General features: G+C 32.2%; 3 protein-coding genes across 4 annotated transcripts; all 3 read right to left on the reverse strand.

The window, feature by feature from the left end:
• Nucleotides 1-796: 796 nt before the first annotated feature.
• Nucleotides 797-12,884, reverse strand: LOC110991757. Of its 2 annotated transcripts, XM_045631750.1 has the most exons (5): nt 12,788-12,884; nt 5,688-5,743; nt 2,426-2,894; nt 1,681-1,774; nt 797-1,145 (listed from the first exon to the last, which is right to left on the reverse strand). In XM_045631750.1, exons 1-5 carry the CDS (start codon nt 12,815-12,817, stop codon nt 958-960), a joined length of 837 nt encoding a protein of 278 aa, XP_045487706.1. In that variant the 5' UTR covers nt 12,818-12,884; the 3' UTR covers nt 797-957. The 2 variants fall into 2 exon arrangements, with proteins under 2 accessions (XP_045487706.1, XP_045487705.1); XM_045631749.1 differs by lacking the exons at nt 797-1,145; nt 1,681-1,774; nt 2,426-2,894 and adding an exon at nt 3,483-5,020.
• A 2,809-nt stretch (nt 12,885-15,693) lies between these two features.
• On the reverse strand, nt 15,694-18,022 carry LOC110991747. Its single transcript, XM_022257228.2, has 3 exons — nt 17,927-18,022; nt 17,523-17,571; nt 15,694-17,350 (listed from the first exon to the last, which is right to left on the reverse strand). The coding sequence occupies exons 1-3, from the start codon at nt 17,950-17,952 to the stop codon at nt 16,475-16,477; spliced, it is 951 nt and encodes a 316-aa protein (XP_022112920.2). The 5' UTR covers nt 17,953-18,022; the 3' UTR covers nt 15,694-16,474.
• A 1,098-nt stretch (nt 18,023-19,120) lies between these two features.
• On the reverse strand, nt 19,121-22,320 carry LOC110991735 (lipase 1). Its single transcript, XM_045631712.1, has 5 exons — nt 22,162-22,320; nt 21,128-21,329; nt 20,387-20,754; nt 19,744-19,902; nt 19,121-19,529 (listed from the first exon to the last, which is right to left on the reverse strand). The coding sequence occupies exons 1-5, from the start codon at nt 22,300-22,302 to the stop codon at nt 19,134-19,136; spliced, it is 1,266 nt and encodes a 421-aa protein (XP_045487668.1). The 5' UTR covers nt 22,303-22,320; the 3' UTR covers nt 19,121-19,133.
• Nucleotides 22,321-23,529: the final 1,209 nt, after the last annotated feature.

Genomic DNA, 23,529 nt, shown 5'->3' on the forward strand with positions numbered 1-23,529 from the left:
CAGAATGTGTATTTACATATGTTTGCATATTGTATTTACGAGATGACATTCCTAAACATATCCGCCGTGATTGTTTTTATTGATGTAGTATGACTTGTTCTTATGGAATAAAAGCAGCAGTCAAAACCAGAAAATAATATTTTGATAATTCATAAAAAACTTTTTTTATAGGGGGACCCATAAGTCCACGGCCAGGAATTTTAGAGGGTACGTCGCCGGCCTTGGTAGCTATTCGAGGTCTCCCAAGGTCCACTACCAATTCGCTAGCTTTGAAGCGGATCGTGGAGCGCTTTCAGGCATCTATTTCATTTATTTGTATTGTTTTAACTATAATAAAGGTCTATATATACTGGTCTCATGACAGAAAAAATGTCATATTGTGTTTACTGGCATGCATTTTAAGTTCGTTCGCGGATTGTTTATGTTGAGAATTTAATAATATCCAAATTAAAATACTTTTTTGACATTCAACACCTTTTGTCTTCAGTCACCGTGACCACGCACGCTGTAAAGCACGCGAAACGTTAAATTTAAAATTATGTTTAAATAGTTATAAGTTTACAATAATACATAACTTCAATCCGTTAAAAAAGTGATTTTCTTTAAATGTGTAAAAGTTATGTTAATAAAAAGTATAAATTTACAATTTGGGTCTTCCATGATGACCTAAAGCCGTCTAAAGTTGTTCCTTCTCGAAGAACTTCAAAGAAAATGGTGGCCACGTTCGTTGGGAAAACCGGCCATGTTGCGATTATTGCACTTGAATATCGTAGAACTTATAAAAATAAAAGAGGCCTTTTCTAAAACTATTTAATAATTTAAATCAATAATTCTGTTTATGGAAATTCATGGCACAACAATAATTCCACACTGAGATTTCAATTTTTCAATACAGATTAGCAGTTTTAAGTTCAATGTTAAAACTACTAAAACTTATTGAAACACGTTTCACATAAATTATGTTTTCTTATTAATCTTAAAAGATTTCCGTTGATGGTTGAGCTGGAAGTCAATGCCAAGAAGTGTTGGGTCTAGGCCTGCAATGGCAGTGGCGATGGGTCTGGCGATAGCCACTCCAGATGCTGCTACCGCAGTAGCTATAGGCCTTGATGCTGCTAACCCGTTTTCGCCAACCACTGCTAGACCTGTAATAATATAAACATTATACTATGTGTCCAGAAATACCATTCTCAATTCCATTCAGACGTAGATTAATATAATAAAGAATAAATGAATTCGTGTATGCGTGTGTATGTATTAGTTGTTTCTACTATGTATTTGCGTGTTGTTCCCACGAGAATGTAAGTACGTGCTCCTATGCCTCCTGCTGACAGACGACAAATTTTGTTTTTAATTTATTTTATTATTTTTTATTACTCTAGATGTCGCCCTAAAAATAGCGGGACGAGGAAATAAGCTTAAATTATTTTTCAGTCAGGCTTTAACTGATTCAATAAGTCATAATTGTCTCCATTTTTTCTATGTGATACGAAGAACCAAGAAGATGAAGAAAGCAAATAACAGTTAATTAATGCTACAATTATGTTCCTTAAATAACCAGACCATGAGTTATATATATAATGTTTGCTTATAGCAATAATGCATATGAAATGTAACAAATACATATAATAAATGTTGATAAACGGTGATCTATACGAAAATCAAATTTAAGCAACTAACCGATTGGTTTAGCTTCAGAAATCGTTCCTCTTTCATGTACCTCATCATGTTCATCATCGGCCTGTGCGCCAACACTGATACCTTCTTCTCCAACCTGGAATTAATACAAATTAAAATGACTGAGTGGTTTACTGCATGTTATTGGTTGCTCGTAATAGCGTATTGTTGTCTATATATTGTTCAGTTATTAATCAAATTGGATACAGATATACGTGTTTTACATACTGTACCATAGAGACTTGAATTGAGATATTTTAATATATCAGGAAACGCCTGATGGTAAGTGATACAACTGCCCATAGACACTCACATCGCCAGAAGGCTCGTAAGTGTGTTGCGGGCCTTTCAAGAATTGCTACGCTCTTCTTTTGGAAAACCCTAAGTTGAATTGGTTCGGAATCACTTCAGTGGGCAGATGGTTCTACATAGTGGTGGTACGCGGCAAAAACTTCCTAAAGAAATGCTTTGTGGAATGATGAATGTCGAAGACTATATAAATATAATAATATAATGAATACTGATGGTATTTCCTATACTGCCTAAACGGCCGATGAAGAAACTCAGCTGCAGGTATTAGTTCGAACAACTCCTCTGAACACTGTCTATATTAAATGCTATTTGAGCATCGAGTCAGTACTTAAAAACGCCTGATCACTAAGCCCTATAAAATTGTGGGACGAGGACAACGTCATAAATTATGTATTGTTCAGACATGCTTTAGCTGATTTAATAAGTAATAACTTACATCATCATCATCATAATTGTCTTGATATCTTCTAAGTGCGGGTACGGAAGAGGAATGCTCAGCTGCAGCAGTCGTTGAAGATGTAGTAGATTCTGGCTTATTTTTCTTGAATAACACATTCACATCGTCACCAATTTCGTCAATAATTTTTACTGTGTTGGACGCGGTCTCTTCCAGGGATGCTAATTGCGTCTCGAATCTCTCCTTCTCTCTCTCGCCAAGGTAGCCAAGTCGTCTACCTAAATTATACAATCTTAGGACACTAGACGACAATGACTTCAGCTCTGCTAAGTTTGCTTGAAATATTTTCGCCTGAAGATTTCCTTCGGTAGCTTTGAAAATATTCTCATTGGAAATACTCTCTTCTGGGACGATCCTTTCACTGAGGACAGATCCCCGAGTGTCCTTTCTTATTTCTAAATATTGCCCTTTAGCTCCTCCGTAAAACGGCAAATACTGAGTGGAGTCACTGTAAAATAATGTTATTAATTAATTATACGGATAGTTAATGATGTATAAATAAATTTCATATAAATTATTTACCTGTTTTCTCTTTAGATATACTAATGAAATATAAAAAAGCCGTTCAACTGTAATGGAAATCTTTAGCAAAACCTTATACAGGAAATCTTAAAGCGCCTCCATAAAGTATCTTAGCAAATATGTTTGAACATTAAATAAATTTTGAATTTATTCAGTCAGGTAATTGAAAATGCAATTCAATTAATGAGAAATTTATTATATTTTAGTTTTCTTTTGTTCATTTACAAAAATAAATTCGAAAAATAATTTTAAATTTAGTCAAAATTATTTTTCGCAATCTCAATATTTCTTAATGTAACTATTTTTTTAAAATAAATTACTAATCAGAGTTATTCTCATATACATAGAGTTCAGACAGAGCATGTGCGATTCCCCCGGGGCCAGCAACAGCAGTTGCAGCAGGATCGTGGATTATTGTGCTCTTTTCTCCTCCTTTTATAAATACATATGAAATTGGATTAGCTATTGCTGAACCTTTTGCTCCACTAACAGCAAGCGCCTGTGGAGTTACTCGCACGATAAACTTTATGCCTTCGGTTGGCGTTTTTGAAATGTCCATTCCATCATAATAGTAGGAATCCATACTGTGCGGCTCTTCTAAGTAAGTCCTTCCTTCCACTTGCTCCGGATATCTATTTGCAAACAATTAGCTAGGTTAATACTGATGTAGTTATAAAATAAAAAAGCATTCAGGTCGATGTTTGTTCATTTGGATGATAATAAACCACAGGGCCCGTGGCTACTACTTTGCCTTCCCTGATCGGTTGCTTTGAACGTGGCACTGATCCATCATTATCTTGTTGAAGACGACTTATAAGAGAGTGTAAATCTGCATCTGAAGAGAGTGCCACAACCCTAGCGGCGGGACCAGCGACAGCTAAGCCACCCGGCTGGGTGTAAGCAAGACCACCTGGCCCAACAATAGCTGTACCTCCTCTTCCAGCGGTGGCCACACCTCCAGGGCCAGCAATTGCAACACCACCCTTTCTTACTCGCAATTTATTTATAAAAAATCCAGGACTGGGTGCTACAGGTTTTTTATTACCAAACCAACCAAAATCCCCGAAAGGAAAACGCAAATCACCAGACTCCTCATTTTTCACTTCCTCTAGCTCTTCAACTACGTAAGGCTTTTTAGTGGTTTTCTTTTGACTCGTTGTCACGGGTTTAGTTACGTAAATCTTTTTTCCTTTTTTATCATCGTTTATTTGTTGGTGAGTAGCGCGGTTGCTTATGGTTCGTTTTTTTAAAGCGCGCTCTTGTCGCGTATGGACTTCCTGCAAAGAGTTTATATCGCTCAATTCATTTAAGTTTTCTTCAGTGTCTGATGAGCTTTCATCTACCGATTTTTGTTTTCTTGAACATACATCAGCATTTTGACCATATTCAAATAAATTATTCCAACTGCCACCTTGACTGAATGTTTGATAGGGATCTTTTATTATGAAAGGAAATAATTGGGCAAAAGGCCATTGGAATTGGAAATTTTGGAATGGAAATGATGAAAAAGATGGAAATGTCGGAAAGCTAGGAAAAGATGGTGAATTTTGCCTCGTTTGATAGATATCGTTCGTAGCAATTGAGTTGAGATTACTAGGAAAGTTGAACCGGTTGTTTAAATCAATGCCCTGTGGCATTACAATAACTGGGATATTCATTAAGTATGGTAGTGGTGGCATGGGTGTTTCTTTATTTTGCCCCATTTTCATCTCTTTTGCATATAAATATCGCTTAATACTTTCATTTTCTTTTTGTAGGGCATTTATTTCTGCTTTTTTCATTTCATTATTCTCGTATTCATCTTGTAATTTTTGTAATTGGTCTATATCAACAACGATAGTGCCGCCCGTTGTGTGAATTTTGTAACGGTGTTTTTTCGGACCATTTGGCTTTTCAAGGCCGGTGTTTATCGAGTTAATTTTGTCGATAATATCTCGTGTGTCATCAGTAACTTTTGAATTGGCATCAGGATGATAATATACAGGATGCTTGCCTTCCGATTCTACTAGTGTAGTTGTTTCAACTGGTATCTCAACTTTTAAAGGTGCCGACCTAGAAAATTGATATATTAAGCATTGTCTAGACAGGTTTAAGCATAAAGCTTTTTAGCTTAGAAGCAAAGCATGTCTAATAGAAAACAAGTATAATAGCATACCTGAACCCGACTGTTTCATACTTCCTCAGTAGGGTTAGTTGAAATGTGCACCTCACGTTTCAAAGCGGTGAATGTTAAATATCTTATTGCGTTAGTTACGTCAGCCTAATCTACTAAAACTTTAGTATATTAATAACTAGTATACACAATGACGCGCCTTTTTTGATAATTAAATGCTAGTATTAAGTAATTTAGTTAAATCTAGGTATCCGTCGTACTAATAGAGTTGTTTATTACATGTCAAAGTGTAATGTAAAGGTATTTTAATTAGTATTTGTTTTTGTTATTGTATTTGTTTTTAGGGATATATTGAAAACAAAAACTCAGTAAAATAGCTTAAACATTTACATTACTTTGGATTTATAAGTCTCAATAAATATTTTTATTATTATTCTATAAATTATATTAGAAATTTAAAACACATCCCAAAAACCCATAAAGACTTTCATCCACTCATTATTATTGTTATTAAATTGCCGAAAAAATAGTAAGTAATCTAAATTTTATAATATATTTAGTTAATATTTAGTTCTATAATTATTACAAAAAGTTATAAGTACTTACTCATTGTTTGACGGCCGGGAGGATACATTGTCGAGAAAGCAACTAGCTGAGAGAAACTGAAAAGAAATACATGTTTACTTCTCTCAAATATTAGATAACAAATCAGGAATTTCAACCGAGCTTTACGATTGAATTCTTATAAACAAGCACTGTCAGGACATCCACATCTCTCGTAAACACGTATAATACATTGCATCCGTTTGAGAATTAAGTTGTTTTGTAATTTCTGTTTACTTAACAATCATAACTCTTCGCGGATGAAGAGGTCCATTGATATTCTGTTGACTCATCTCAATATGTTCATTTAACTGTAGACTGGGGTCACCTTCACTGTGTCAGCTAAGTGGCGCAACCAAAAAAGTTAATAAAGCCTTTATATTGCTCGAGAAAGCTAGCTGTTTTTGCTTTACCGTTACTATCTCCTTTTCAATGTTGAACAGTGGGCGATATTTACTAAATTAAAATATATATGGAGTTGATTCTATTATTATAGATTTATTTTATTAATATAAAGTTCAAGTTACAATGCCCTGTTAGGAACTGCCGACAGTATCACATTTTGTATAGACAAAACAACCACAAAATAACAATGCGAGAAAAGCTCCAGTGACTATTAAAGTTTTATATGTGTTTTTAGTATTATTTAAACAAAAATCATGTGGGATGCTCTGAATAACTAGGTTCTATGGATATGTTAACATAAAACTCTTTGTTTGACGGTTTAATGGCGTTTAATGGTTTATATCTTTAAAGCATACCAAGCTTATAACTGACACAATTAGGGGTTGCAACGCTAACAAAATCAAACTTGTCTTATCTAAGAGTTCATAAATCTAAATGACACTTATGACATTTAACGAGAATGTTAAAAAAGAATTTAAAACTGTGGTAAAAAGTAAAATGGTTATATCGGCTTCTCGTGTGATGATTGTTTACATTTTGAATACGCTACTAATTACTATCTAAAATATTTATGTATATTATGTTACTTAATTAAGGTTAAATAACTCGCGTCATAGTTTATTTGTTTTTATAATTGCTTTCAATGAAATAATTTTAAAATGATTTTATTGACACAGAAGCCTTTCCAGTTCCTCCCACCTAAAGGGAGGTTTCTCGACCAGTCTGACCACTGTCTGGCTGTTCCGAAGGTCCCGACGGCTAGGGTCGAGATGTTTTATATAGGTTAAACGCTCGATATAATTCCTTTAGCGCGATTCAGTTATATGTATGACATCATCGTAATTATGTGTAGACGCAGATTCCAGGTAAGAAACATCTTAGCGCTTAGTCTGGCTCCCGTATGTCAAAAATATATTTGACTGTGATACTTTGTATACACTACACTATATTTCTATACACTATGTTTCTAATTCTCACATGACGCCACAGTAACATCCGATAGAAGCCAGAATTTGTCCAGTATTTTATATAATGTTCTCAGTATAAAGTTTGTAGAATAATAATTATTATGATTACATTTAAAGTTTAAAATTGCAAAAAGCTTTGAGTCTATTTCTAGTTTTTGCACATTTATAGGAAGGTGACAATTTTATCCCGTCAAGGTCCGTGTAAATGTTAATGCAATTATTGATGGAAATTTTATGCTTTATTATGAATTGTAATCTATTGATTATTTTGGAGTCGAAATAGTCGTGTATTGTCTGATAATTTCTACGTATTGATTTTTAACATGCTTTTCTTATTACATACCTGTTTTGTTTTGTTTCTTAGATTACTATACGATTTCATGAGGAGTATAATGTATAAAAAAACTTGGCCATATTAAAGAGTGACGAAGATTTTAGGCAGTACCTCTCTGTTTCTATTTCAAATAGAATAAACTGGCAGTAAATGTACATATTGAAGTATTTAATTTCTTTTTTGTCCATAAGTCTACATTGTGTTACTATTATGAATATAATATACCTTGATTTTGTATGTAATTAAATCGTCACAAATATTCTAAATTCAAATTTAAATAATGCAACTAGTTTTAGCAATGTTTATAAAAAAACTGCATAACTTTCAATAATCGCACTTAATAAAAAACATGTTAAGAAATCCTAATTCCTTTAAACTTGATACATTTGTTATTGTTTAATAAAGGCTTAATAAAATTATGCTATCTAGGTATATTACCTAATACAATTTGAATTACATGATGTGAGAATAACACTCAATTATTGAGTTACAGAATTGCAGGGCTGTAGTACTTTTTTTGTCATTGGTATACAAAATATGCCTAAAATGGGGAATAATTTATAATGTTGTCAATATATAAATTTTGACATGATCATTAAGTTTAAGACGCACTTGTTTTTGATATTTGACTATTTCTATTTCGATTTTCCATAAATTACGCCCTCAAAAGTTCGTGTTTTGTGATTTTTTTGATTGCAAAAAATTACATAATGAAACTGACATTTCCCTTGATTATTTTGGTTACGACATCTCACGACTGAAAATTTTGACTTTTTCAACATTATGAGTTATCAAACCGTTGTTTGTGGTATATAATAGTTATTCGTTGAATTTTTAATAACAAAATTGTCCTGAACATGCTTGAATGTCAAGTTAAATTATATCTTCATTCTTCCGTGTATAACTCGTGACGAATGTCAAATATTAATTGGTCCTGACGTTAAGTATTGGAAACACTAGTTTTTAATTTTATTACCGTAATTACCGCAATAAAATTACCATTAAATAACTTGTAAATGTGATTCTTTTTTAAAGCGGATGAAAATTTATATTTCGAACGTCTGCGTAAAATTACATATAAGTGATGTCATGAACACCTATTTACTTATTTATTTATTATTATGTAAACATAAGTTTTGCAAAAAATAGGAATTAAAAACATATACAAGATAAGACAAATACACAATAAAGTAAAATTACCAAAATTTTTGGTTCTTAAAGCAGAGAAACAAAAAACCATCAGCAAACACTTATCTTAACATGTTTTATCCATATCCATAGTATATGTTATCAGGTATATTTTCTAAAATACATGACAATTATTGTAACCATAAATATTACAAATAATTTAAAGCAACGTGTTACTTTTTCAATTTTAGATTTTACTAGTAATTTTTTGCTTATTCTGAAGCAACAAATACTAGTAAGTACAAAAGCGGAAAAGGTTTGGCCGATTAGTTAAAATTTATCGTTTCACATTAAGCTCTGGATAACCAGGATTTATATTCCCGAAGAATTCGAAAGCGAGGTGTTTGAACTCCTAAGTTGGTATTTGCAGACGGAATTTGGAAAATTCTGCTGTTTTGAACCTTGGGTATGAATAAGGGATGACAATCATAATGTTTTCTGAGAGGTCACTGATCTCTACTCTGGACTTTTAGAAGAAAACAAGTATAATATAAATCTCGCTGACTACGACAAAACAAACAACGTTGTTGAGGTCAAACGTGAAAGACAATACAACTGGACCACAGATCTTAATGACCTCAAGAGATGAAAGCAACTCCGATAACGAGACTAGAAAGTGGTAATGTAAGAATTATCTACCACAATTAGTAGTGACTAGTGAAAAAAATATAAATAATTTTTCAATCAAAATCTTCTGTGATTGAGATTTTCTAAGTATTACATCTACTATATACAAGTTCATTAAGCAAGCAGAGCAGTGTTGGCCTAGTGATTCCAGCTTACGACTCTCATTTGAGGTCGTAGGTTTGATCCCCAGCTGTGCCACAATGAATTTTCTTTCGTGGGAAGCTTGCCTCTCGAAACAGTCGTCGGCTTGTCCCTCAGACCTAACTAGATTTTACTAAGAAGCAACTATTATTCTAAGGGCATCATTAGATTAAAGTAACATAATCAATCTAAGATATGTATGTTGACTTGGCAGGGGTCAAGTTCGAATAATTATTATTAAACTTGTTATCTCTACGTTGGGAAAATATGCAAAGAAAGCGGCTACTGTGTATTTATGTTTCTTGGCTGAACTTTCTATGAGAATAAGGTTGAATATTGTACTAGTATGGTCTACTTACTGGTATGGTAATAATACTGGACATAATTTAAAATAAATCTTTCTACGATTCGAAAATAAAGTATAAAACGGTTAAAAACTTAATTTAATCAAACATGATTTTTTTAGTTTTATTATTTAAAACTAGGAAACATGCCATCAAATGCTTTTTGTACAAAAAATATGTAGTGTAAGTCGCTATTCTAGGCTTTGATAGTCACCAAATTTATGTAAAATTATATATATGAAATACCTAATATTAATAGTTACTAAGTTAAAATCAAGTTACAGTCTTGCTCTCACGTGTCTATTTGAGAAATAGCTTGTTATAGGTAAAAAAAAACACCTGTTATAGATGCCTTACGTAATACATTTGGTATTATTCATGGATTATTTAATTAGAGAAAAGTGTATAAAAATTATTATAGTGTTATAAAAATTCACACTCAAAATCCAATTATATTCTAAGTCACCAAAAGAAATAAACATTTTTAGTATGGCTAATACCAATTAAGAATAATAAACATGTCTACAGTATAATGATATGTCAAACGATAATATATATTTCAATATATTCTTTATATGGGTTATCAAAATTGCAAAACAAGTTGCAGTATTTTATAACTCTAGCATACAATATATTTTCGTAAATCTGTAATTTTTATTTGCCTTAAAAATAAAATAATATTTGGTCTTTATATTTTTTGTTTCAGTTTTAATATATTATGGTATGTTAATGAATAAGATTGTTTATAACATTAAAAAGAAGATCGCTAATATAATTTTGGTATTTTGGCTTCACTATAAGGACGAGTTCGTCGAACTCTATTTGTTTATTTTGACTTTGCTAAACGTGTTTTGCCTTTGAATTATTAACGAAAATGCATGATATCGTTGTTTACTTGGTACCGCGTAATTTAGTACATTTACCTTATTAAAATGTTTAATTATTTTTAAAAATTTTATTTCTAAAAAATGTTATTAAGAAAGAAAATGTTAGCCAGAAATGGGTTCTGTAATAAAGATTACATAGACATTTACTACATACAGATATACTAATAAAATGAGAAATTAATCGACAATGGCGATTAGTGGTTTTAATTAGCGGTGCAATTGCAGTATTGTGACTATAGGTGTTAATATTAATTCCATCTCAACATATTCACATACAAATCGCAAGTTTTAATTGTATGGCTATGTTTTTATAAAAAAATATATAAGTAAGTAAAGTAAGGGGTTGCAAACAAGCCTATGGGATAACTAATTATGCCCAATGCTGAAGGGCATCGCAGCTTAGCCCATGGACTCGCATTATAGTGGGTGCGTCGCGGCCTTTGAGGACGTCGTCACAGGGAAGACCCCGAGAGACGCTAGAATCGCATTTCGCCAGTTCGAAAAAATGATTTCCTTTTATATGTTACATGTAAGAATGTTTGTTTGCATCTGTGTGTGTTGATTGGAGGATGTAATGTAAGCACGTAAAACAATAAGTAATTTTTATTATTCATATTAGACAAACTTTTAAGACTCATTTTTTTATGCGGCGAAATCAAATATAGTAGAAATATTAGAAATTGGCATTTCTAAATTTGAGTGCTTACTAAATCTTTTGATTATGTTATGTGCTGTTTTGTAGGTCAAGAAAATTAGCAAGATAATGTGAAACTTTGGCAAGCGGGGTATTCCAGATTATGATACATGCATCTTAAATGTTATGAAATTGTGTTTATTTTTCACCGCTGGGTTGTTTTCGTGTTAGTTTAGGGTTTTAGCTACTCCAAGTCCCGAGATCAAGCTTTCTAACCCTAGCTGACCAATTAAATGTATAAATGTTTATAACTGCATCTTACCGTTAAACAAAATATAGCGAAGAATTTTGAAGTCTTTATTTATTTATTGTATACATAATCTTAAATAGAAAGAAGTTGGTGTGGAAGAAACACAAACTGGACACAGTTTTCTGTCCACCAGGACGTCGAACATATTTCAATAATTAACTTATACACTAAGGCCAGTGACATAATATACAATATAAATTGTTTATCATTAAACCATCAATTGTACGAACGTAATAAACCAATTGAAACAATGTCGCTCCATAGCCGATGCAAGACCTAAGACCCAAAACTTTACAATTTCAGGTTTAGTATAACAAACTACTTTCTTAATCAATAAAAAAATCATAGAACTAACTGTCTGCCTGGAGGGATATGACCCGAGCCTAACAAAACGCTGGCATACATACTTGGTTTTCTTGAGTTATTAATAAATAGATCACAAATAACGATTAGATTCCAAGGCTTATTTTTTGTAGATGCAAATGCCTAAAGCTCGGTAACTAACATTTTGAAAGCCTTGACATTAAAAGCACTTCAAACAAAATGTTGCCCTTTATCACATTTTTTGTTTGTCTTTGAATTATTTCATTTAAATGAAACTATTTCACAGATAAAATGGCATTTTATTACAATTATTTATTATTTAATTAAGTCATTTGAAGGTACTTTTGATTGTAGCCAAGATTTTATTTTATTAGCAGCAGAATTTGCAAATATACCGTTAAATTCTAAATTTAAATAACCACTGTATATTACCTCTATATTACTATATCGCACCTACATTTTACTTTTTAATTATTTACACATTCAATAAAAGAATCACAATGCTAATTGATTACTATATATCCTGTCACAAATGTGATAAGAAAACTGGCATTTAAGATGCTTTCTAAATATGTATTACTTAATAGGTTTGTTTATCTTTGCGGTCTTATTCAATCAGGATTATGTTACTATTGAATTATTTTAACTTTCTGTGTTTAAAAGAGGTATATAATTTATGAATTATAAGTTTGTTAGAAAAAATGTTTCGATTAGCATATTCTGAAAATCACAGGAAGCGTCCTGCCTTATAAAGGGATATGAACCCGTAAATAAACAGAATAGATAACATGACAAAGTTATGTCACTGAGCCATGATCGCTCGGTTGATTTTATTTCATATAATTAACAACAATATTATTATTGCATTAATAAAATTCTCGGGAATTGTCCAGAATGTTGATTTAATTGATTAAATGATTCTAATATAAAAATTCACTCACCGATAATAATAATAAATATCTCTGCACCATTTTTAAAGTTTTGTTTGTACGTCCGCACGTCAACACGAACCACTGTCAAGTTTTAAGTTGGTCAATTTGCGACAGCTTTTTGCTTTGCGCCAAACCACTACTATTGGTTAAAACTTAAAATGAATATAAAGCACATGAGAATCGACTCGTGTTCTACGTTTTTGTGAAATAGAAGTTTGATAAAGATATACTATGTTTGAAGATTAGTTTGAAAAGCCAGATTAATTTAACAGTGTTTGAAGTATTAAAAACATCCATAAATTTTTTGGCAGGCTTTGAAATGGCGAGCCAGAACTCTTGTGAAAAATAAATAATTTTAGTTAAAGCATTTTACGTGATGTCTCATTTGTCTCTCAATGACAGTGTTCAACACAATTTTGCAGAAATTAAAAGAACAAAAGGTATACATATGTGTCATATTGAGACCACTTTATAGAACACATAAAAGCAATGACAAAAATGCGGTCTGTGTTTTAAACTTTACACTTAATTTAAATTAAACCAAAATAACTTTCATGTTATGCATATCAATATAAGACACTATACGTAACCCGATTTTCTACTGATTATGTTTCTTTCCTTTTCTTACCTTGTGTTTCGAATATCGTAAGTATTTCTTTCGAGAATTCGTAGTAATGTTACGGATCCACGATGTGAAAGTTGGCGTCCGCTAATCAATAAGCATCTCAACATTTCGAACTTCCATTTTTTATATATAAACATAGTCGAACATTTTGTGCTATAAAAAACGTCTTATTTGCGTTGGAAAAAAAATTACCATCACATTTTTCGATTACACCCCATCTTTTTCATGTCCCTATCACAGTTGATTCAAAGATATTCAAAGCCATTAATAACAAAAATAACAAGAACAATGATAGTAATTATTTTATTACAATGAATGAAATTCTGTAATAATCTTAGTAGTAATGGGGTAAAATGAAATAATCGTATTTGTATTCATGTCTATGATAATAAAAGCCTTTTGTTAAACTTTATCTAATTTAACATTATTTAACCAATTTCTGTAAAGCTGCATATAGGATCATTTTTCGATAGATAAGGTCTTGAGGAAGTTTCACTTCTTATGTGTGTATACTAGTACACGCACACATTTTTTAATGAAACTGCACTCGAAATATGTCTTTGAAGGTAAAATTAGATTAGACAGTAGCTTGGAAATAGGAAATAGCTCAGAAATTTGTATACATATTGTATGGATATTATTGTGTAATAATTGGTATACCGGGAATCGAATGTGACAAAATGACTTCGTGGTAACACGATCAATAGTAAGAAGGAAACAAGTTTCTCGCCAGAAGTTAGTTTTCAAAATAGATTTTAAGATAAATTACACAGTTCTCCGTGAATTCATTTAATTAACGTAGCTTTCACTGGTTCCAAAATTTGAAATAATAACAATGATTTGCATAGTATTAACTACATAATTAATAATAAATTATTATTAATCAATTTTTAGCAGTGATTAGGTAGGTCAATCTAATAACTTCTAAATCATACTTATCCCAAATATAAAAAACCTAATCCATTGAACCATAAAGGCTTTGTTATAAAACTCCTTATAGAATTAACACCGCAAACTCGCTTTTACTAAAATTGGTGATTGATCTATTTTCGTTTTTAATGTACCTACCCTGTTCTTTCAGATTAACCGTTACCCGCAAAGAACATTCTTATAGCGAGCACTTGGTGCTCAAAATCTTACTCCGTTGAATCTGTAATCATATATAGGCCATACTTACTTATTTAGATATGTTGGAGATATTTATTTATGACATAAATATGAAATACTAGGTATATATAGGTAAGCTCTCCAGTCTTTCATATTATTTAGTCATAATAGTGCAGTTTTCTAAGATTACATTTATAGATTTGACATCTATTCAAATACACTTAGTTTTTTCTGATTATAAATAGTAGTTTTAAATAAAAAAATATACAAATTATATGAAAAAAATATAAATTATTACATCTTAGATATATCATGCAGAATTGTAGATCAATAAAATTAATGTCAAAAATAGATCAGGTTGCTTCAACTGGTTCTATGATTAATAATGACGAAGTAACGGTTTTAATTTATCGTTATATACATAATAAATCTCACGCTTATGAGTTATCTACAATTCATAGGTCATTAACCTCTTGAAATTAGTGAACTATGTTTAACAATAGAAACCAATTTACCAATAGATTTTTCAAAATGCTCATTGGATACTATAATCAAATTTTGAAAGAACTTTACATCTTTATCGTACTCGCATCCCTTTAAAATAAACGTGACACTATTATTTTCTCTGTCTTTGTATATTTATGTATTGATTGTATTCTTGATTTTTTTCGTAAATTTCAGGGAAGTATTTTTTACTGTGGTGGACAAAATTTGTACTCTGGACAACCCCTTAGTTACACTTAAATCAATAAATAAAACATGTCAGTACGTTTTTAATAAAATCGAGGGAACTCCAACTGTAGTAATTTTTATATTCAAAACGTTACTGGAAATGTTAACCTTAGACATTCTAAATTATGTTTATGTATGATTTAAAATGCCAATAATTAACTAGAATTAAAAAATATTTATTAACAATTTCTTTAATTGTTATTTCGTCAGAGTAATAAAGCCATTTTGTAAGTCCAAGCTGCAGACCTTCATATAATTGCATGTCTGAATAGAAGACATATCAACACAATTTTAGACTGTAAATTTTTACTTTTGTTAAAAGGAAAAAATAAGATACCCATCTCTCTTCGGGTTTTATGTCACAACACTAATAATATGTGAACCACTAGCGCTACCTTTTAGATTTGTGTATCTACTTCATGATCATTTGTCTAATAGGCAAGTAGGTGATCAGCCGTCTGTGCCACATCGACTTTTAGGTCTAAGTGTCCTCACGATAATTTATTTCACCGTACAAGCAAGTTTTAAATGAGCATATAGTATATAGGTAGATTCCGTCTACCTATAATATATTAATGAGACAAAACATATAAGGACTTCTTATTAAAAATTATAATGTTATGAGCAATAACTTTATTGTTATGGAGACTTAAATAAAAACGTCAAGCATTTTGTATTTAACTTACCCACTTGTGGCTTCCTTGCTTCTAGAAATGCCAAGTTATTTTAAAAGGAAAGCCGTTATACAATAAACATTTTATGTCTTAAGAATTAGCATACAAATTATTCAGACTTGTTTTATTCCTAATAATTATTTATTTTATATAGAACGTAATTTGTCGTACTAGGCTTACCCGCCTACATTGCATAAGAATTATTTTTAATATATATAATTACAAATAAATACAAAAATAAGTTTATGATAAAAATATTAAAATAAACTAATCAGTATTCGTTAATAAACTTGTATTGAAATAGGTTATATTAAGCTACATAAGATGAAATTAGTTTTTTCAGTTCATATTTCCATAGTTAAAAAAAGTAATTTTTGCAACACTCCTAAATATTACATTAATCTATGACATTCATAAATATAATAACAAACGAATTTTTCTATCTTACAAGTAGTTTGATTAAACTAAATTCTTTACTGATGCTTAAATTAATCAGAAATACGAATTAGGATTAGAAAATATTTTTATGTAAATTAAATTAGGACGACTTTCTATTATTTAAACTGTTAGCAAAATTTGTAGTAGCTGCCTACCATTTTTATCACCTTTTTTCCACGAATTTGACTCGCACATCATCATGTCTTCTTCAACGTTAGTTCTGCCTTCAGTCTCTATTGTAACATCTTGCTTAATTGCATGCTTGCTTGCTTTAAGTGGCACGCTTGCATCTCCCCTATTTCCTAAATTCGGAACAGATCTTTCTAGTTTAATCTCTTGATTAATGTTAAAAATATTTTGTGGCACTGTTTCACTCCTCGTTACATTCTTTCGTCTTTCTAAACGTATGTCACTCTCCCTATTACTAACAGATCCTCTGAAATTGACAATCACTGTGGGTTTTACTACAGTTTGCGATTCCCGATTACCAATTTGACTCAAACCAGTTAACGAATTTGTTACTGGTTTTTGTTCACCCTCTGGTTCTTCACTTTCTTTTGTTTTGATTTTGTTTTTGATAGTCGGCCTTGGGCGTTTCGTCTTTTTCGGTTTGAACGTGGTAGTTTCACTTTCTTCTGGCGAGTTTATGTATAGAACAATTTCTTCTTTTGCACTTTCACCTTTAGTGTCATTGATGTCTAGGTTTTTTGGGAAACGATATTTTAATGTAGGCATTTCCAGTCTATCGTTTCTTCTTGGAATGAAGTCAAAGTCGTCTGGTAGGTTCAGATCATTTTCGTAGTTATATTTATCGTAGCTTTGTTTCAGATGATTTTCTTCCTCCGAAAATTCTTCAGGTAATTGTGCTCTTATACGAAGTGATTCTATGACGTCATGGAAAAGCGATCGTCGTTGTTGGTTGGGACTTTCTCGATCTTTCGGTGGGTGTGCGGTGCATACGATCACGAGGTAAGCAAAGCAGATAAAACACTGCATCTGGAAAATTCAAATTGATTATAATATAAATGAAAACGTTTTTGACTTAACTATCTTTTGGCATTTGTTTAAAAGTATATTAAATAAATATAGTACTTTCGTCACATATTTATGATGTGATGAAAAATTATTTGATTGTTAAAGGGACGTAGATAAAAATAAAAGTAGATACCTTGAATGTGCGCGTTTGAGTGGAAAGTAATTCTCGGACTGACGGTGATCTGGAAGAAAGGGTTGATTGAACCGATGTGAACTGAGACAGTTGTGCTCAAGCGTTTGGTAATTAAATAAAAATAAACATGATTTCTTAGTAGAAAAAAATGCCATATTGTTATAGGAACTACATTTAAGTGCTCGTAATCTTCTTGAATACGTACGCTTACTGTTTATATTGTTACTAAAAATAATTGTATTAACATAAAATATTTATCTAAACTACTTTTTGGTGTATTAAGCTAAAATTACGAACACGAAATAAAAAAAAAATTTATAGTATTTTATATTTTATGTACCAATGTATCAGTGAGCCGAGTCTTGGCAGGGTTTTATAAATAAATAAATAAAACATTACCTTACCTGTAAAATGTAGCTTCGGTATACATTATTGCGTTCTATGATTGTAACCGCATAAAATTTAACAGCGTTATATTCTTCCTCGATAAATGGGCTCCAACTCAAAAATATTAGACAAAATAAAACCAGAAGGTATCTGAGATGGCGTGCCCCACTCTTCATAAATAGCTTTATAAATACACAAATTAACTAAATTAGTTAACGAAAGGTGAATTGTACTCATTCTGTCAATATCTGTGAACGCCGCGCCGTGATGAAAAAATATTGAATTACACTGAATCACTTGTATCAATTAGAGACATATTTTTCGTAATTTAACTATAAAATAGACATTGCAGATTTATTTATTCGTTGTATACGCTACGCTGTGTTGACAACGCCTGGATACAAGTAGCAACCTGTCTAAGTAAGGAATCTAACTTTTATAGAAAAGCTAGTCTTTAATAAGTCTGTTACTTAGTGACGCATTTAGTTGCAATGTTGGATTCCTTGGCGCACCAAATCGATCTCTCGTGAAGGTTAATAATTGTTCATGCCTGTTATTTAATTCCTCAAGTTATTTTTATAAAGGAGGATTTGTGGACAGTCTTCTTATGAGATCGCTGACTATGAACACTTACTATAGACTCGCAAGTGAATAATAGAATATCGATATAAAGATAACTCCATCACACAGCATTAAGATTGTGTTGTGCGCCACCTAGGCTAATATTTTGTAAAATATTTGATTAAGTCTTGATAAAAAAGTGCGTGCGTACAAAGCACACATGTCAGAAGTGAAACTTCTTTGTATTTTAATAACTACTAAGATAAAAGTCAATAGATGATCGTGTACTTCATAATATGATATGATCACTACATGTATTTGTATACATCTATATTCACACTGTTTACACACTTCAATAAATATAATACTATTTATCAATTTACTTACCTAATATTGCAGTATTGTAGATAAACCCCTCAACTCTGCGGTATCAAATACCACCAATCGATTTTTGTCAATTTGTGCGCAATTTACTGTTCACATGGTACTAGAAATGTGAGCAAACCAGTATGCCTTACACTAATGTAATGAGTCAGGCTAAAGGGTCGATCTGATGCAAATTATCATTTTAATCACAGCATAAACATTATGTACTAAGTTTTATGATTAAAGGCATTACGCTAGATTTAAATCTATTAAAATTAAAAACATATTTTTAATATCTCATTTATTATCGTTATTATCATAGGATTTCATAATATCAATTGCTTTATCAAAAACAACATCCTTGGCATTCATGCCCCACATGAAATCTATGTGACTGAATGTAGGTTCAGGTACTAAAACCTTGGTAACTGGCCCTCCCAATTCCCTGTACAATCGTTCCATGTCTTCTAACTGAACGAAGGGATCTTGTAGGGAATAATGCAGATAAACAGGGGCTTTGAGCTGAGATAAATTGTAATTGGGTGGTGTTTCTGTTCCATATTCAAGTAAGTTACGTAGAAAGCCATGGTCATACCGCTGGAAGGTTTTCTCGACGATGTTCTGTCCATAGTGGACTAGTTGGCGCGCGGCACATCCTGCAGGTGCGTGAGCTAGCTTCACAGGGAACATGGTCTGAAATTGTAATTGCTTTATTTATTCAGAAAGGCATTTTATACATGAATTATGTAATTAAGTATTTTACTTGTAATTTAACAATATATTTGCACAATCATAAAGATATTTTCAAATTATTTTTAGTAAGAAATGTAGAAATTCCTAGCAATTGCTTCAACGAGAAGTATAGTATTTTTCTAAAGAACACGTTTTTATATAGTGTTTTACGTACAGCATTGTGTTGTGATGGATTAAAACCAACTAATGAGAAGAGTAGAGCGCTGCATAAAGGCTGAAAATCCGCTCCATCACCGCACAGCGTGGCTCCAGCCCACGTGATTATAGGACTCCTTGGAAATATCTCCTTTAGACCTAATTCTCCAAGGATCACCTTAAATATAAAAATGAATGTTGATTAATTAAAATATCAGTTAAGTGCACAATGGAAACCAATATATGACTGCTTCCGGAGGCTGCAAGAGGCCAGCAATTAATATAGTACTGCAATTGTGGGAAAATCTAAATCAACTTAATATAGAAGAATATAGAATTGAGATTTAATTAAGTGCAACTTTGTGCTTGGTAGATAAAATCAGTGACGCAGAGCTGGTGCCTTCCTCGCTCAAGGAGTAAGTATCCCAATCAGCATTTCTTCGCCAAACAGCGAGGAAATGCTGCCAGCGTTGAAGGTCCAAGAACCAAACTCTTTATATTCGTCCTTTCTATTTATGAATGTTTAATTATTATTATCATAACTATGCATATTAAGAATATAGTAAATATTTGTGTGTTGGTGATATTGAAGCGCACCAATAATAATTACTGGTTATGTATTCCTATTCCAATTTTCCACGTGTTACAATGCTACAACTTACCTCTATAACCTTTCTATGAGGTGCCAATGTCAAGAACAGAAAATGCTTATTATGAGCTAAATATGCAACAGGAGCCAAGGCCTGCATGGTGATAATCTTCTTATTATATTCAGGACGCAGAGAGCCCATCACAAAGAAAACTGTGGTTCCCTGGGACATTCCAATATAGTGCAGTTTCGTTCGGCCAGTCTGTTCCAAGATATAGTCAATCATGGCTGGTAGATCCAAGTTTCCTATTTCGTCCCAGGAAAAGTCCCAGAAACTGCCTTTACCATCGTTTGGGTTTAATGTGAGGTGTTGGCGGGAAAAATAATTGCCTCGTGCGTTTCCTAGCCAAACATCGAAGCCGGCTTCCGCTAGAATGTAGGCTAAAGAGGAAATATAGAATATATGTAGATACTTTATAGAAATTTCAATGCCTGCATTAGTTTGCGTTTCTGACACCTTCCACCCCAACGAACATAATTGGACCCAATTATTTATCATTATCATATTCCAAAATTCAAAAACATTTTTTTTGGTCCATATTAGGGTTGCCTGGAAGAAATCGCTTGTTCGCGATAGGTCCACCCGTTGCCTAATAAGTAATTCAAATTCATATATACATAAAATGCCTCTAATTTTAAATTTACTGCCAGTTCTCAAATCAAATAATGTTACTTTTTGTTTTTTTTATATGTATATTGTATAATTATGTACCTTATCGTAACGAAGTATAGATGAATAAATAAATATTATTACCCAAAGCAGTACCAGGTCCCATAAGCACAAAATCAGCAGACGAGGAGAGAATTCCGTGCATGACAAGCACGGCTGGACGTTTGCCAGGAGTGTTGTTCTGGTCCCGCCCGTGCGGTATTCGGTGTAGACCTAATATGTACCCATCTTGAGTTATGACATGGTGATGCTCGAAAGGATAGCCGTATTTCTTTATAAGGCCTCCCTGCAATTAATTAGAAAGGACATTATCGTCTGGTATTACTGTTATTTTACCAACCTGTACGCCCGCAGCTGTGCTCGCAAAGATTTGTATATAGACATCGCTATACTAAAGAAAAAATAACCACTAGAATTCTATGTATTGCCTATAAGTACGGATGTCTACAGGTACAAATTTAATGACGTGGAATAAGTGATACCTGTCTTATGTTCCATAATAAACGTTTTTTTTTCACAGGATTTATCTATTTCTGAGATTATCATGCTAATACAGGTAGACACGGATTAGGGTATTACTTTTATAGTAATCAGTCGGCTGAAAAGTTACTAGTAGTATGTAGGATGACACGTAGATGGCGCTAGTGTTATTCAATTAAATATGATTTTTAGTTAGCCTTAACCTTCAAAGTCAGAGACTTGAATACACGTGACCTTTGAAGACTACAAGTGTTTTTATTAGATACAGTAAATATTGTGACTGTTTTTTTTAAATATAATAAAGGAATTTCATATGTCAATAAAGCATTTCTTGTGGCCAAAAAATACGAAGCCAACGCTTGTCTTGATAAACATTAAACGGACTCTGAGCTAGGTAAATCAGTAGTTGAGAAGTAGTTTGCTAAGTTTGTTAAGTTACTATTGGTTTTGGAAAGATTTGGACCCAGCGACTAAATAAAAAATATATCAGTCAAATTGCCGTTCGATATCGATGAATACTACATCTATATCTTTTCATCACAGCGGAACACAATTGGACAGAAAGAGACAAAAGACCTGCAAATTTGAAGAGCTCAAAAAAATATTTAGTTTTTATAATTAAATGGGTTAAGTTTTACCACATCAAGCTGGGCATCCTCTTGAAGGTTATCAGATATTCTGGATTCAAAATCCGTGAGTTTTAGCTCTTCAATCGCATTCGAGGGCTGCCATACAAACGTGAAACTAACACAACAAATTAGCCACAAAATTCGCCCCATATTTCACAATAAAAACAAATGACATAACAACATATTTATATAACGCCGATTAACTGATATATATATTTATTATCGTTAATCCGATGATATAAACTGATTAAAGTTTTATTAATTATTTACACTCCGTTACATTCATAGAACAAAAAATAACATTATATATAAAAATTATAAGATAGGCAACGGGCGGTCTTATCGCTAACAAGCAATCTCTATGTGGCAAAAATATTTAATAAAGAAGTATGATCTGTAAAGTGCATGATGTGCAAAACCAAATCTTATAAAATTCTAGAATCATCAACCTCAACCTAAAATAATAAAACAAACTAAAAAAAACAATCTCACGGATTCATGAATTGCGATGCAATACATAAGAAAAAAAAAAAAGAATAATAAAAGTCACGATTGAGCAGGATAGGATATGGTTAAGAAATGTTTGTGTAGAAGGGTTTTGGTAGGGATGGTGATGGGCAGCCGTTTCCACAAGTTAATGGCGGAGATCCTAAACGAATTACCTAAGAAGGTTGAGCTGGGAAATTTTCCAAAAAAGCATCTATTAGAGTAACATATCTTAAATTATATTTAAGATAAGAGTGAAAGAAGAGTTGAAAAGAAGTGAGTATTAAAGTTGAAGGAGATGAGCTTCACGTCTAAGTCGAATAGGTGGCCTATTCGACCCCACTGGCTAGCCAGCTGGCCTGCGGAATTTTGACATATGTTCATATTTTCTAAGACATAATTTTAGGAATAACTGGTCAAGCACCTCTTCCTTCATATCAGATGTGCATGAGTTTATACATTACTCCTCCGAAACGGCTTTCTCGATTCTCGTGAAATTTTGTGTGCATATTGGGTAGGACTGAGAATCGGACAACATCTATTTTTCACCCCCCTAAATGTTAAGGGTAATTCACCCCTAATTTTTTTTTCAATTTTTGAATTTTTTTTATGATACAGCATTAAAAAATACATACAACCCTAAATTTTCAACACTTTAGGATCTACATTAATTTTTATTAGTTAATTAAAAACTAATGGCTTGAATTCTGAGGTTTATATAGGGAAAAAATCACGGTGAAAACCGAACAATCTCTGCAAATCAAAATGTATATATTTAGCTGCATACATTTGAGAATAGGAAGCAGAAGAGATTACGCTAACATCGTTTTAGTGCGGATAGGAAGGAAATCAGAAAGACGTCTCAGAGCATTAGAAGTGGGGTAAAGCTTA

Source organism: Pieris rapae, chromosome 16, assembly GCF_905147795.1.
Source record: "Pieris rapae chromosome 16, ilPieRapa1.1, whole genome shotgun sequence".
In the NCBI taxonomy this organism is placed as follows: Eukaryota; Metazoa; Arthropoda; class Insecta; order Lepidoptera; family Pieridae; genus Pieris; species Pieris rapae.

Bases quoted from the DNA above. Each gene is read 5' to 3' on its own strand.
- LOC110991757 (XM_045631749.1), bottom strand. From the start codon at position 12,817: ATGGTGCAGAGATATTTATTATTATTATCG. The intron at 5,744-12,787 runs GTGAGTGAATTT...ATTTCTTTTCAG, and splicing joins GATATTTATTATTATTATCG to TTTCTCTCAGCTAGTTGCTT. The intron at 5,021-5,687 runs GTAAGTACTTAT...TCAATTTTCTAG, and splicing joins TCCCGGCCGTCAAACAATGA to GTCGGCACCTTTAAAAGTTG.
- LOC110991747 (XM_022257228.2), bottom strand. From the start codon at position 17,952: ATGTATACCGAAGCTACATTTTACAG. The intron at 17,572-17,926 runs GTAAGGTAATGT...CCTTTCTTCCAG, and splicing joins ACCGAAGCTACATTTTACAG to ATCACCGTCAGTCCGAGAAT. The intron at 17,351-17,522 runs GTATCTACTTTT...TGAATTTTCCAG, and splicing joins CTCAAACGCGCACATTCAAG to ATGCAGTGTTTTATCTGCTT.
- LOC110991735 (XM_045631712.1), bottom strand. From the start codon at position 22,302: ATGGGGCGAATTTTGTGGCTAATTTGTTGTGTTAGTTTCACGTTTGTA. The intron at 20,755-21,127 runs GTAATAATATTT...TTTCCTCTTTAG, and splicing joins GGGACCTGGTACTGCTTTGG to CCTACATTCTAGCGGAAGCC. The intron at 19,903-20,386 runs GTAAGTTGTAGC...TTTATATTTAAG, and splicing joins CTCATAGAAAGGTTATAGAG to GTGATCCTTGGAGAATTAGG.